General features: G+C 38.0%; 1 protein-coding gene across 4 annotated transcripts in view; it reads right to left on the minus strand.

Annotated features, from left to right (window-relative positions):
• Positions 1–81: 81 nt before the first annotated feature.
• The window catches only part of LZTFL1 (leucine zipper transcription factor like 1), a 15,491-nt gene continuing 3,269 nt past the window's right edge, over positions 82–12,303 (minus strand). For 2 of the 4 annotated variants that reach the window (XM_027659422.1, XM_027659420.1), the window contains 9 exons: positions 8,227–8,351; positions 7,569–7,763; positions 6,996–7,056; positions 6,114–6,182; positions 4,710–4,775; positions 4,513–4,590; positions 1,776–1,949; positions 1,184–1,287; positions 82–592 (listed from right to left, as the gene is read on the minus strand). In XM_027659422.1, coding sequence (XP_027515223.1) covers positions 574–592; positions 1,184–1,287; positions 1,776–1,949; positions 4,513–4,590; positions 4,710–4,775; positions 6,114–6,182; positions 6,996–7,056; positions 7,569–7,763; positions 8,227–8,303 — 843 coding nt within the window. In that variant the 5' untranslated portion in view covers positions 8,304–8,351 and the 3' untranslated portion in view covers positions 82–573. The other 2 variants (XM_027659419.1, XM_027659421.1) reach the window with 2 other exon arrangements.

Genomic DNA, 12,303 nt, shown 5'->3' on the forward strand with positions numbered 1-12,303 from the left:
TATTTACCTCACTAGCTCCTGAACATCCTCTAGAAAAATGCTAGTGACCACATTTTGCTGAGGTATGACATGTCCAGTGTGAAGTAACATTACAGAATCTGTGAGTTTCTTTTTTTTTCTTCCTGCTTTTTACTTTCACTGATGTAATTTTTACATATAATGCTACTTCATAAGTACACTAACTACACAAAAGTAACAACTGGAATTTCCACCTCAGAGACAAGAAAATCCCTAATGCTCTTTTTTTTCCCTTTTTTTCTTTTCTTAACAAAAATAAACTCCTTTCTTTGTAGGGAATGTTCTCAGTTCTTCAGTAAGATCCTGTTAGCTATTTCTCAAGAAATGTTGATGGCTAAGAATTAAAAACATGACTGCAGAAACTAATACCTATAAATCGTAGGTTTACAAGGAAGTAAGGTAGGAGTTTCAGCATGTTATTAGTGTTAATAAAGAGTTACTTTCATCATTAGAAGCAAAAAATATACCATTCAAAACAAAGATTATTGAAATATAATACCAGTCTACATTTTCTTTCCATGGCAGCTTTCGATACATCAGATGTTTTTTGGTATTTCAGTCCTCTGATTCATATCTGAGGATTAAAAAAGATAAATAGAAAAATAATTAAAACAGAGCAGAAAATACCCTAGAGTCATTTTGCCTCTAAAGAAAAAATGAAACCCAAGTAATAAATTGCACTCAATAGTGACACATTTCTGTCAAGAATCGCTGTATGACTTAGGGCACAGAGAAACGCATATACTTTTTAAACTATTTTCTCCTTTAAAAACTGCCCAGTTTACCAAATATTAGAATGAAGGAATGACCTATCCACAAATCCAAACAATTGCCAAAGCATCTGGAACATGTGCCATCTGTATCTCTCTGTGTAGTGCCCAAGGGCTTATCCACCACACACATGAATATCCTGTAACCTCTCCATACTAAATTCTCTCATTACTGCCTACATGGTAGCTGCTCTTGCACAGGTCAGTCCTATTCACTTAACATCCACTGAAAGGACTGGCTTGTCAAAAATCAGGGAACAGATTACTAGAAATTCTTTTTAAGGGAAAACCTACAGACTGTTTTAGAGACTGATTCACATTTACAAGACAAAATGGGAACAGAACGTGGATGCAGAACAAGGATCCTGCTTGGACAGACAGGATAGATCACTTACTTGGAAAGCCTTCTACGCAGATCCTTTATCTGTTCATTCTTCTTTGTGAGAATCTCCTTCATGTTGCGATAGGCAGCTGTTTGCTGAAATTTCTTCTCCAGTTCCTTCGTAATAACAACATCAACATATTATGTACATATTATGAAGACCAAACTAAAATATTTAAAAAAACCCGAAACTATTGCTTTTCCTCCTCAAGTTTCAGAATAGTAGTTTCTGTAGCTTATTCAAATTTAGATTAAGTCAGCTGGTAAATTCAAATGAGATTACTGGGACAGACAGAGAAACACAAACTTCATTTTCTAATGAAATTAGGCTAAAAGTCTTCTCAAGGCTGGGAATACATTTTTCATTTCAAACTTTCTATGCAGACAAATGGGCAATATTTAAGTATTCGTCTAGTTATAATCATGTAGTTAGTTGTGGGTTTGCTATTTTACTTATAACATGCTTTTCCACTGAAATAACAAAAATACACAGGCAACAGTGTGGCCTGGTAAACTCTGCATCCTGTAGTGTGTGCTTGTTAAATTACTAGTCGGTTAAAATGTGAGTAAGGATCACATCTTTACACTACAAAAAAAATGCTAACCTTTTCAGCTGCAGATAGCTGATCCTGAACCTTAAGCAAGTCATGTTTTGTTGTCACCAAGTCCTCTTCCAAGAATTTTTGGTTTGCAGTAGTGTCATTCAAAGTCTTCTCAAACTGGGATTTCAAAGCTGCCACTTTATTCTCCAGTTCAGTGATGTCCTGGTTTGCATTAGTCTTCAATGGAAGAAATATTTAAAATATGTCAAATGTAAGAAAATAAATATTTTAAATTTCAAGTGCAAAATTCCACACAAAGTAGGTGCATCTTAATTTTTATAAATATGTTCATGTTATTCCTTTAAAGCCTAAATTAGTGTTTTAACTAAAAAAAATGTTACTGTAGTGGCTGATTTATAACTGTAAAAAATTTTTAATAAATGCATTTTAAAAATGTTTGGAATGTCTTCTGCCAAGTTGAGATTTCAAGTTTTTGTACTTTGCTTCTTTAGGAATTAGGTGCAGCCACAGGATAAAGCATATTATAAGAAGTTATTTACCATACAGAAATAGTAAATTAACATTTAAGATCTGAATGTCTACACTACAATGTATTTTTGAAGCATTTCAAAAGCCCTTAGTGTAGTACAGGTAGGAAAGGCTGGAAGTGTTAAGGCTCATACTCTCAGTCAGGTATGAATATTGTACTATTCTTAGATGTCTTACACAGTTGCTTATGAAGCAACTTTCCTGTTTTCTTGTGAGAAGAAATAACTCAAACTCTTCTGGACTTCAGTTTCGGGTAACAAAACATTATAATCATGTAACTGTTCTACAGATTTTTATTAAAAAAGAAAAAAGCAAATGCAAAACCCTCTCAGGTTTGAAAGCTCAATTTCAAACTCAGAAGTATAATGACTCAGGATGAGGCTGAACCAGTAGCACCTTAAAAAGAACAAAAAACTAAAACTAAGGAAGCTCTGTTCCTTTTTCTGTGTGGAAGGTAAGATTTGAGAACAGTAACACACTTGATAATAGTACCTGTACAGAAGAAAAGCTTATTTTGAATTTTGAGACAGAATCCGAGTCTACAATGCTGAAAAGCACTACATTTTGTGTGTTTCAGATCAGAATAGACAGTTACCATTTTTCTAAACGAGGACATAAGCCAATTATGCAAAAATTCTAAATCCTCGAGTTAAATTGTTCCAATGGAGCAGTTACTTCCAAACTGTGACTCAAACTTCATGTGTGGGGCCATCCATTAACTATTAGTAAAAAAAAAAAAATCAATCTGCTGAGTTGGTCCTTAAGAACTGTTGTGGTTTGGCAGCCATTTATTTGTCCAAAGAGTTTAAAAACTACTGCTTATTGAGCAACTGGGTTTATATTATCTTAATGACATCCATCCTAAAAAATATGGAGTGAAATCACAAAAAATTCCACATGTTCTCCAACAACTAATACTGATAATACTGTAATTGCTTAAATCATGTAGAACATTTCAGCACTATATCCACTAGCTAGTTGCAACAACATATATATGCCTGTAAATAGAAAATGTAAAAGCTGGAGAAGAAAGTGACAGATTACAGAGAGCAAATTAGGACATGAAAGCTGAAGATAGTCAGCAGCCCTGACACTGAGGCCAATTCATTTTTAACAAGAAAAGCAGGATGAGATTTGGTTTCAATCTTTTAAAACTACAAACAGTATTATCCAGGATTTAATACACCCCTTTAATATTTTAAACCTTTAATAATTTAAGGCTTAACAAAACAGAGAAAGAAAATATTTGTCATGATTGATAAATCAAGTTCCCTATTAAATAATATTATTGAATACAGACTTTGAAAGTTATTAAGTAAATTTATAACATATTGAGAGAGCCAAGTACATACCATAAACCAGTTAGAAAGCAAAATAAAAAGAAATCAGGATTAAAATATGAAACTTAAAAGAGAAATGTTTTATGATACTGAACCTCACTTCAAATCTGTAAATACTGGAGGATTTTTAAAGTCAAAATAATAGGATTAAAGTGTAATAATTTTCTTTCAAGTCTGAACAGAATATTTGAAATTTAAGAAACAATCACACATGAACAAACTTTAGAAAATTCTAATTATTGACAAAATAAAGATACAGACTTGAAAAAATACTAAGGTGACCCGAGCAGACTTATCCATGTCAACGTGACTCCAGGCTTCTTACATTTTATTTCTGCAGCAGCAACTTGCCGGGTTTGAATCATTTATAAAAAAGATTAAGAATCTCAAGTAGTAAAAATAAACAATGAACCATTTTTAACAGTATGCTGATATGTGCAGAACCACATAAAATCATATAAGCAGCAAGTTTGCTTGTCCATGTCAACACTAGGTGTGACGAATGCTTGAAAAAATTAGTGTTTTACTGTTGCTGTAAAACCAGGTTAGACATCATTCTTTCATCAGTAATCATCAAGAAACAGACATAAATTTGTGTCTGTTAATACAAATATCAACCCTGAGAATATGAATTCTGGAATACTACTTCCTGACAGCACCTGGAATAACACTTTCTAACAATAATTTATCACGGTCTATGTGACACAAAATACATGTCATAACATCAACTAATGTTATGGATTATCTGCTGACTGAAAGACCAACAGGAACAGACAATGTCAGCAGGAACACAACAAAACTAACTTGAACTTTTGCATTTGCCAGAAAAGAAACACACCATACAGAACAACATTTTGGATGTATTGGCAACAGTTGTGTTAAACAGAGGGAGATATCTTAATTGTATTTACCTTCTGATCTCCTTGGATCATCTGTAAATCCCTCAGTGACTTCTCTAGCTTGGACTTCTCATCTAGGGCAGCTGTAGCCTGCAACACATTGAAAATTCAAAACCTCAGAAACATAAGAATAATAACCATGAGATTCTTATTCAGATATTTTTAAATATGTAAACAGCATTAAGTATCCAAGCTTACAGGGAATTTACCTGTGTTTCTATAGTCTTGAGTCTGGTCTTCAATTTTTCATTTTCTTCTTGGAGACGAGCAACTGTCTTTGGGTTAATGAATAAGAAAAAGTTTGTGAACAGTCTTGTGCTATTTCAAATTTTCTGAATATTTCAGGGAAGAAAATACATTTCATAACTTAGGAAAGCAAAGAAGATCTTATAAATGCTTATAAAAATGGCCTCCATAAGAAATCAGTAATTCATTGATTTATTCTGTTTTCTGCCTCAGTCAGCAAGCAATGTAAGTCTTCAATTCTATAGTAATGTATAGGACCATTCACTCAAATTTGGTGCATGCTTTACCAAACTGAGATTATTGAGCTCAGCATCTTCTTAGTATCAAGATATATGACTAAACATTGTATGTTCAGAGATCTAAATTTCATTGCTGCTCATCATGTGTATTTTCAGTCAACAAAAACTTTATTCATAGTTCCTGTTCAAAGGAGACAAATACCAGGTTACTGAATATCATGTTCTCTGTCACAGGAAATAACCATGTTTTATCAGCGTAAATTTACCATTTGAATTATTTGGGAAAAAAAAAGATAAAAAGACATCAGATGTAAATATTCAACAAAAACTGTTATGAAACAGATTTTGAAATTATTTTTGATAGAGAACTACATCGATCTACAAGTAAAATAGAAGTCTGAATTCTTGAATGCTTTAATTATCGTAATGAGTAAAAACAATTTGATTCAGATGCTGTATTTGACACGTCATTTTGGCAGTGCAGGCCAGAAGACAGAAAACACAGCTCCTTGCTAATTATCTTGACTGCCCGTAACTTAAAAGTGTACTGTAAGAAGTGTGGCATTTTAGAAAAGTTCAGTTGGACTAAGTGAGTTCAACCCATTCATAACATTAACTACTAGAAACTGTTTCCTAATTCTGAAAATGTTTAGAAGTGAGAAATCAGACATTTTTAAAGTCAGTAAATTCCAAATTCTCTAACTGCCTGTTTCTTCAGGATGAATTTAGACAACTTACCAAAAAAAAAAAAAGAATGGATGCAATAAGATTGTCTGCAAGGGATACAGAAAATGTTCAATAACCTAATCATTTCAGCCAGCTACATATTTTAATTTACTTCCCTGTTGAAAAGCCAGCTAGCTGCATGGAACTGATTTACTAATTTCATTTAATGAAAAAATAAACAATTTCAAAGCCCAAAATGTCTTTGCAAAGGAAGGCTCAATATTGCAATACATGTTAGAGACCATAACCTCACATTACATGGCAGATGTTTAACAACATTTATTAATTCACTAGCATTTTCCTTTACATTCTGGGATATATTACCATGATGTCTATATAGTGACAGACACATTACAGAAATATGGTCATTGACCACAACTGCATGAACAGACAAGTTCTTACCTTGTTTAGCAGCTCTGTCCCACCTTCATTTAATGGAGCCAGTTTTGGTTTAACGGGATCTGCAGTGGGCTAAAGAAATAATAAAGGTGAAAAAATTAAATTATACAGATCTCTGGGAGGGAGAAAGATACTCCTATGGTCTGTAAAATAATTATTGACAGTCAATTCAGCTTTCTTTTGTAAAGTAAATGAATGACCTTTCATTTCAAGTTCATTTTTTACTGGTTTCTTGGCTCCTAAGTTATATACTTCACTTTGAGCTGAAGTTAAACAAAAATACTGTAGAGACATAGAAGGATTACAAACTTGATTTTACAGAAGACTAACAATGCTGCAGCAATCAAAAGACAAAGGAATATGGAAAACAGAAAAATATTTGAGTGACTATAATAGTAAAAAATATTTACAATGATACAAATTTTCTCCTTTTAAGAATAAAAAATAATATATATTAACTAAATACACCTTTACACTACAAACCAAAGAAGATGCAGCCATAACCACGCAAGATAAGCTAAAGTGATATCTGTACTGCAGGACACACAAATGTCTCAATCTTACCCCAGCTGCCAGGGGAAGGGAACCCAGGAGCAGATGCTTTAACACATCCCTGGTCTGGCTGACCTTGGGGTGAGGTATATGAGGCATGTCCTGGATGTGCAGAACCTGCACTCTGGAAACAACCAAGGCAATTTAGAGCATGCCTTGGTGCCAAACTGCAAATGTGACTTTTTGGAGACTTTCAAAGACTGTTTCAAGAAAAAGGGTGGTGTTTTGGTTTTGCTTTTCTCTCTTAAGCACCGAGTCAGTACTAGGCATTTTAAACATCTGTCGCAACTCCACATGACATTTTATTAGTATTTGATTAAAATAAAACTCTACCTTTTTGTTTGAAGATGTAAATTCTGACTTTTCAAACTCAGCAACTTGTTCCAATAATTCTCTTGAAAAGAAAAATAAAGAGGCATTCGTTTACTGCAGAAAAATAAAGGAAAGCATTCATTTACTAAGAGCTATGTTATGAAACACATTTTACCAGGCTGATGTTATGCTTTTTATTGCATGTAAGATTCTTTTTAGAAGTACAGAATGAAGTCCTAAGCAAATACCACAAACACAACAGATCATGTCATGCAATGGTATGATATATGCATTAGAACTATAAAATTCTTGATTCATCCTTGATTAAAGTCTAGTCAAACCAGACAAAGGTTTTTTTATTCAAATCCAATCACCTGCCCTTATTCAAGTAAGAATATTACCATTAAAAACATCTTGCTGACAAGTTTGAAATTATTTTTGTATCTTGCTACTTTACAGATGGAAGCCTTGAAACTCTCACTGATACAACAGTAAAAGAATAGATTTCAATGGTTAGGAAAAGAATGCAAATAGTCAACACTTTGCAGCTTTCTTATCATTGAAAGGCACTCTGTGCAGTCCAATAGATGTTACCGATTCTCCAAGTCAGAGACGTCTGTCTGTAACTTAAGGTACCATTTCTCAGCCTGTGAAAAGAGCTGCCGCAGAAGTAAAACGTTGGTGTAAGTTGTATTTATGAGCTCCGACTCCACTTCACTGTGTACAACACTCTGCAGTCCATCCAGCATGTCTATCACCTCATCAACTGTGAAGGTCTCTTCAACAAGTCTAAACAGAGTAGTTAATATGAGTCACATATAATAAAGGTAACCATTTTCCATATTTATGAGATCTCACTACACAGGTACCACTCACATAATGTAAGATCCTTCTAAAAACATCCACTGTCAATAGTTATTAGATGACCACAGGACTACTAATTGGTTATTGTGTTTGAATTTTCTCTTTAAATCATCACAATCACAGACACTAATTCAGCTAGCCTTGCAATAAATTTAGACATCAGAAGCAAGATATAAAGCAATGTCATGTTGTCAATATCTATGTTAATTCCTAAGAACGTGAACAACTTAGTTTTAAAAGCACTTGTAACTTTCGGAAAATTATTGGTTCTTCCCCAGTAAAAACACACGAATTGAAATGGAGAAAAGTTGCCCCATAAAGTGTTCAAATGTGCCAGTGCTGCTAGCATATTTGGTTTATTCTTGCTCAGAACAACCCCACACAGTACCTGCTGTCCTTAAGGTCCTGAAAACAAGAATCCACTGTTTTGAGACACAGGCCACGCTTGAAGCGAGCGAAGCGCATGTAGCTGATCACTTCGTTCTGGTGATGCTCATTAAGGCCCAGCTCTGCCTGCAGGTGAGGATAAAAGCACAAAAAATACACTAAGCAAAAAGGAGCATAAGTTTTGCTCTGACTAGTATTGCCTTCTGACTAGTTTCTGTGATTGCTTTCACAGGGTTATCATGTTCACTAGCATGTTAAAAAACAACTGTATTTGTGTATGTGTAATCCCCATACACCTCACATAAGTGCTCTCCCTTTAAAACCATCACTGCTTGGAAGTAAGAGCTCAAGTAACTAGTAGCCTCAAAAAAGTCACAGAAAATCTAAAACAGAAGTAATCAGAGGATCAGAACCAGAAGGACCACGGAGGAAGCTCTTGGATAAATTTGTCTTTGTACTATATGTACGTATGTATAATGTAGCTGAATGATGTATCTTTCATAGATGTACTACCAAAAAAACCCAAAACAAAACCACAGGAAAGGATGCTATGTTTCTTTGTTAGTTTATTTGTAGAAACTTTTCATATAATTACAGAATCATAGAATGGTTTCTGTTGGGAAGGGACCTTAAAGATCATCTAGTTCCAAATCCCTTTGCCACAGGCAGGGACACCTTCCGCTAGACCACGTTGCTCAGAGCCCCATCCAGCCTGGCCTTGAACACTCCTAGGGATGGGGCATCCACAACTTCTCTGGGCAACCTGTTCTAGTACCTCACCACCCTCATAGAAAAGAATTTCTTCCACGTATCTAATCTAAATGTACTCTCAGTTTGAAGCCACTCCACTACAGTTCCTGATGAAGAGTTCCTCTCCAGCTTCCTTGTAGGCCCCCTTCAGATACTGGAAGGTTGCTGTGAGGTTTCCATACAACATGCTCTTCTCCAGGCTGAACAGCCCAAACTTTCTCAGCCTGTCTTTGTAGGAGATGTGTTCAAGTCTTCTTGTCAACTTTGTGGCCCTCCGCACGACTTCCTACAACAGTTCCATATCCAGCTTATGCTGAGGGCACCAGAACTGTACACAGTGCTCTGGGTGGGGTCTCACAACAACAGAATAGAGACGGGAATGACTTCCCTTTACCTGCTGGTTGTGCTCCTTTTTATATACAAGGAGATCTTAAGTGATAATCTGAATTTGTTTCTCAACAGCCTATTGCCCAGAAACAAATACTCCCAGGGCAAATTAAGAAGGAAGCAATTTCAGCTGTGGCTGACTAGCCCTTCTACACGTGCCTCTATTTCCAAGGAAGGACTGTCGGTATGGCCAATTACATTGGAATAACCACTGCTCATGCAGGTAGCACAAGTCACAAGGAGGTACAACCGGGCACGAATGGGAGTTTATCCCCTCATTCCCTGGAGAGCTGATGCAACCAAAGGCGAGTCCGTTTCACTTACTTCGGTGTACTTGGTCAGCACGGCTGGTGCTGGGGAGGGACAGAAATGTAGCAAGTCACACAAAACAGTTAACCCGATCACCTTGTCCTCAGTAATCCACCTGTGCAGGTGAGCTCCAGTGACAACGCAGTACTGGGATACCTGGATGGACAATCAATAATCTGAGCACAGATCTCGACTGCCCGGGAATTAAAGGCGGCCGAGGAAGCAGCAACAGCAGTAAATAAAACCAGCTCTCACAGTGTGGCTGCAAGACCGATGTCGCCCACAAAGTCCCACACCTTGGAATTGAGGGATCACATGGAAAGCTAAAATAATGTTCTCTTTGCTGTTGCTGGGGGGTTTTTTTTAGGCGAAGAGCTTTTATTTATTACAGACAGAAAGGAACTTAAACTAGTAAACAGACACATAAGCACAGGCCACTCGTGATCTCCAAGTCAGCCACGCCGATACGCGGTTAAGCCACTGGGGCACCTCATCCCGTAAAAAAACCCGAGACCCAGGAGTCTCCGCAGGGATGTCACGGATGCCCGGGAGGGCACGCGGCGGCCGCAGCCCCCTGGAGCGGCTCCCGCATGAGGTATAGCTGGATGAGCAGGGAATGCCGGGGGCGGCGGCAGCCCCGTCCCGTACTCACCATGGCGGCGGCTCTGCCGGCGCTCGGACGGCTCGGGCCCAGGCGTTGCCATGGAGACCGAAAGCCTCGCGAGCGCCCTCGGCGCGCCCCGATTGGCGGTGGCGCGCCCACGTGACCCGCGCGGCGATTCCCGGCAAATAAAGGAGCTGGGGTGTTTTCCTTGGCGTTTGGATCTGGGATGTGCTCGGGTCGTGATGGGCAATATTCCACGTTTATTTACACTACCTAAGTTGTTTTTTTTTTTCCCAAAGGCTTCTTTGCTAAACACGGATTTTTGCAAAGCATTAGCATGGAATTAATCCCGCTAAAGTCGGCAGGACAGCCCAGAACAGTTTGGGTTTTAAGGGACCTTAAAGTCATCCAGTCCCAAACGCCCCTGGGCAGGGACACCTTTCACTAGCTCCTGTTACTCTGAGCCCCATCCAGCCTAGCACTGAACATTCCTGCAGATGGTGTCAGCGAAGTGTCGCAAAAAATAAAACTCTCTAACACTGACTTTAAACTCCTGACTCCTCTGGTTTTAAGTTCTTTAATCCCACAGCCATGGTGTCAACTATTTTTTTACACGTTGTTTTCTAATCAACAGCCCTATTTGGTTTGCTTGCACGTGGAGCCATGGAGTGGACTGGCAGGTATCCAGTACAGGTTACTGGAGCCCAGGGCTCGCAGCAAACAAGGGAACACACTGAACAGACAGTCTTGGCACACCTCAAGGGACTTCCTATCAAGTTTGCTCTGTACATAAGGAAAAACATTAGGGCTTTTTGGTTTGGTTTAGGGGGATTTATTTGTGAGCTTTTTGTTTCTCTTTATCTGCTACCTCATATCTCACCTGCTTAGAGCAACAAAATCCAAAATACTGCATCATTTATTTTACTAATTTATTTTTATGTCTTCCACTTCCGTCTTTTCTAGCGCTTGCCTTGCTTTATTGCACTCAGAGACAGAATAGAAAACTCCATTCAGCAACATGGGCTAGCACAAAATAGCCCTCATTCACTCACAGATGAGTTGCAGGTAAATGACTGACAGATCGAGAAGCAGGAAGCTGGAAAAAGGCAGTTTGGAGCATACACAGACAGGAGCACTGCTGTACCTGGGCAGCTGTTTCCATCCACGCACTTTCTGGAGCAGAGTGGCCCCAAGAGAAAACTGCCCTTCTTCCACAATTTAAGAGGAAAAAATGGGATCGATTTTCACACCGTTAGAATGCAATTGGCATTACCCAACATTATATTTGTCTTACTGACTACAGCCTTCAGTGCATTTTCATTAACTAATGGCCCTAAAAGCAGCAGCGACTAATTTAGGATTAACAGAAGATTTTGACTAGGCAGCTGTATTAGTGGCAAATCTAACCTGATTTCTATTTACTTCCATCAAAATCGAGCAGCCTGGATCAGCTCTTGAGACAGATAGGCCTGACTCCTTCCAAATCCGTCCTCAGTAAGCACCACAAGTCACAGGTGCAGCCTACATTCAACACGGGAGACTCAGGACATGTTTGCAGGAGGCCCTAGACCATGTGACTCCCAAGGGAAGGGCATCCAGGTCTGGCCTCAGAACTGAAAGGGACACCCCTGTGGCAATCAAGGGACTGTAGAAAGACAGACCATATGCACAAAAAGTTGTTCCCAAGTGTAGGCAGCATTACAGTTGTTGAAGGTGGACTGAAAGACACAGCAGGAGCTGTGCTATGCCTTGTTAGCTTGCACCTCTTTGTCCTATGTTGATATGGTTTGAAGCTGGCTCCCTGCCAAGTCTCCAAACCTCACCACAAGAAGTCTCCACCCCCCCCCCCCCAAAACTTCAGGGAGAAGAGGGAGAAAAAAACCAAGAAAACCCGAAATGAGAGAGAGACAGCTAAAGTGATATATAAAAATATATTTACACTTATATTACAATTACATACAATTGAAATATATATACAATTTCACAGGGGAAAGGGAAGGGGGAAGGGAAAAGGAACAAAACCAAAAT

This window comes from Corapipo altera, unplaced genomic scaffold, assembly GCF_003945725.1.
Source record: "Corapipo altera isolate COAL_440 unplaced genomic scaffold, ASM394572v1 44b, whole genome shotgun sequence".
Lineage (NCBI taxonomy): Eukaryota > Metazoa > Chordata > Aves > Passeriformes > Pipridae > Corapipo > Corapipo altera.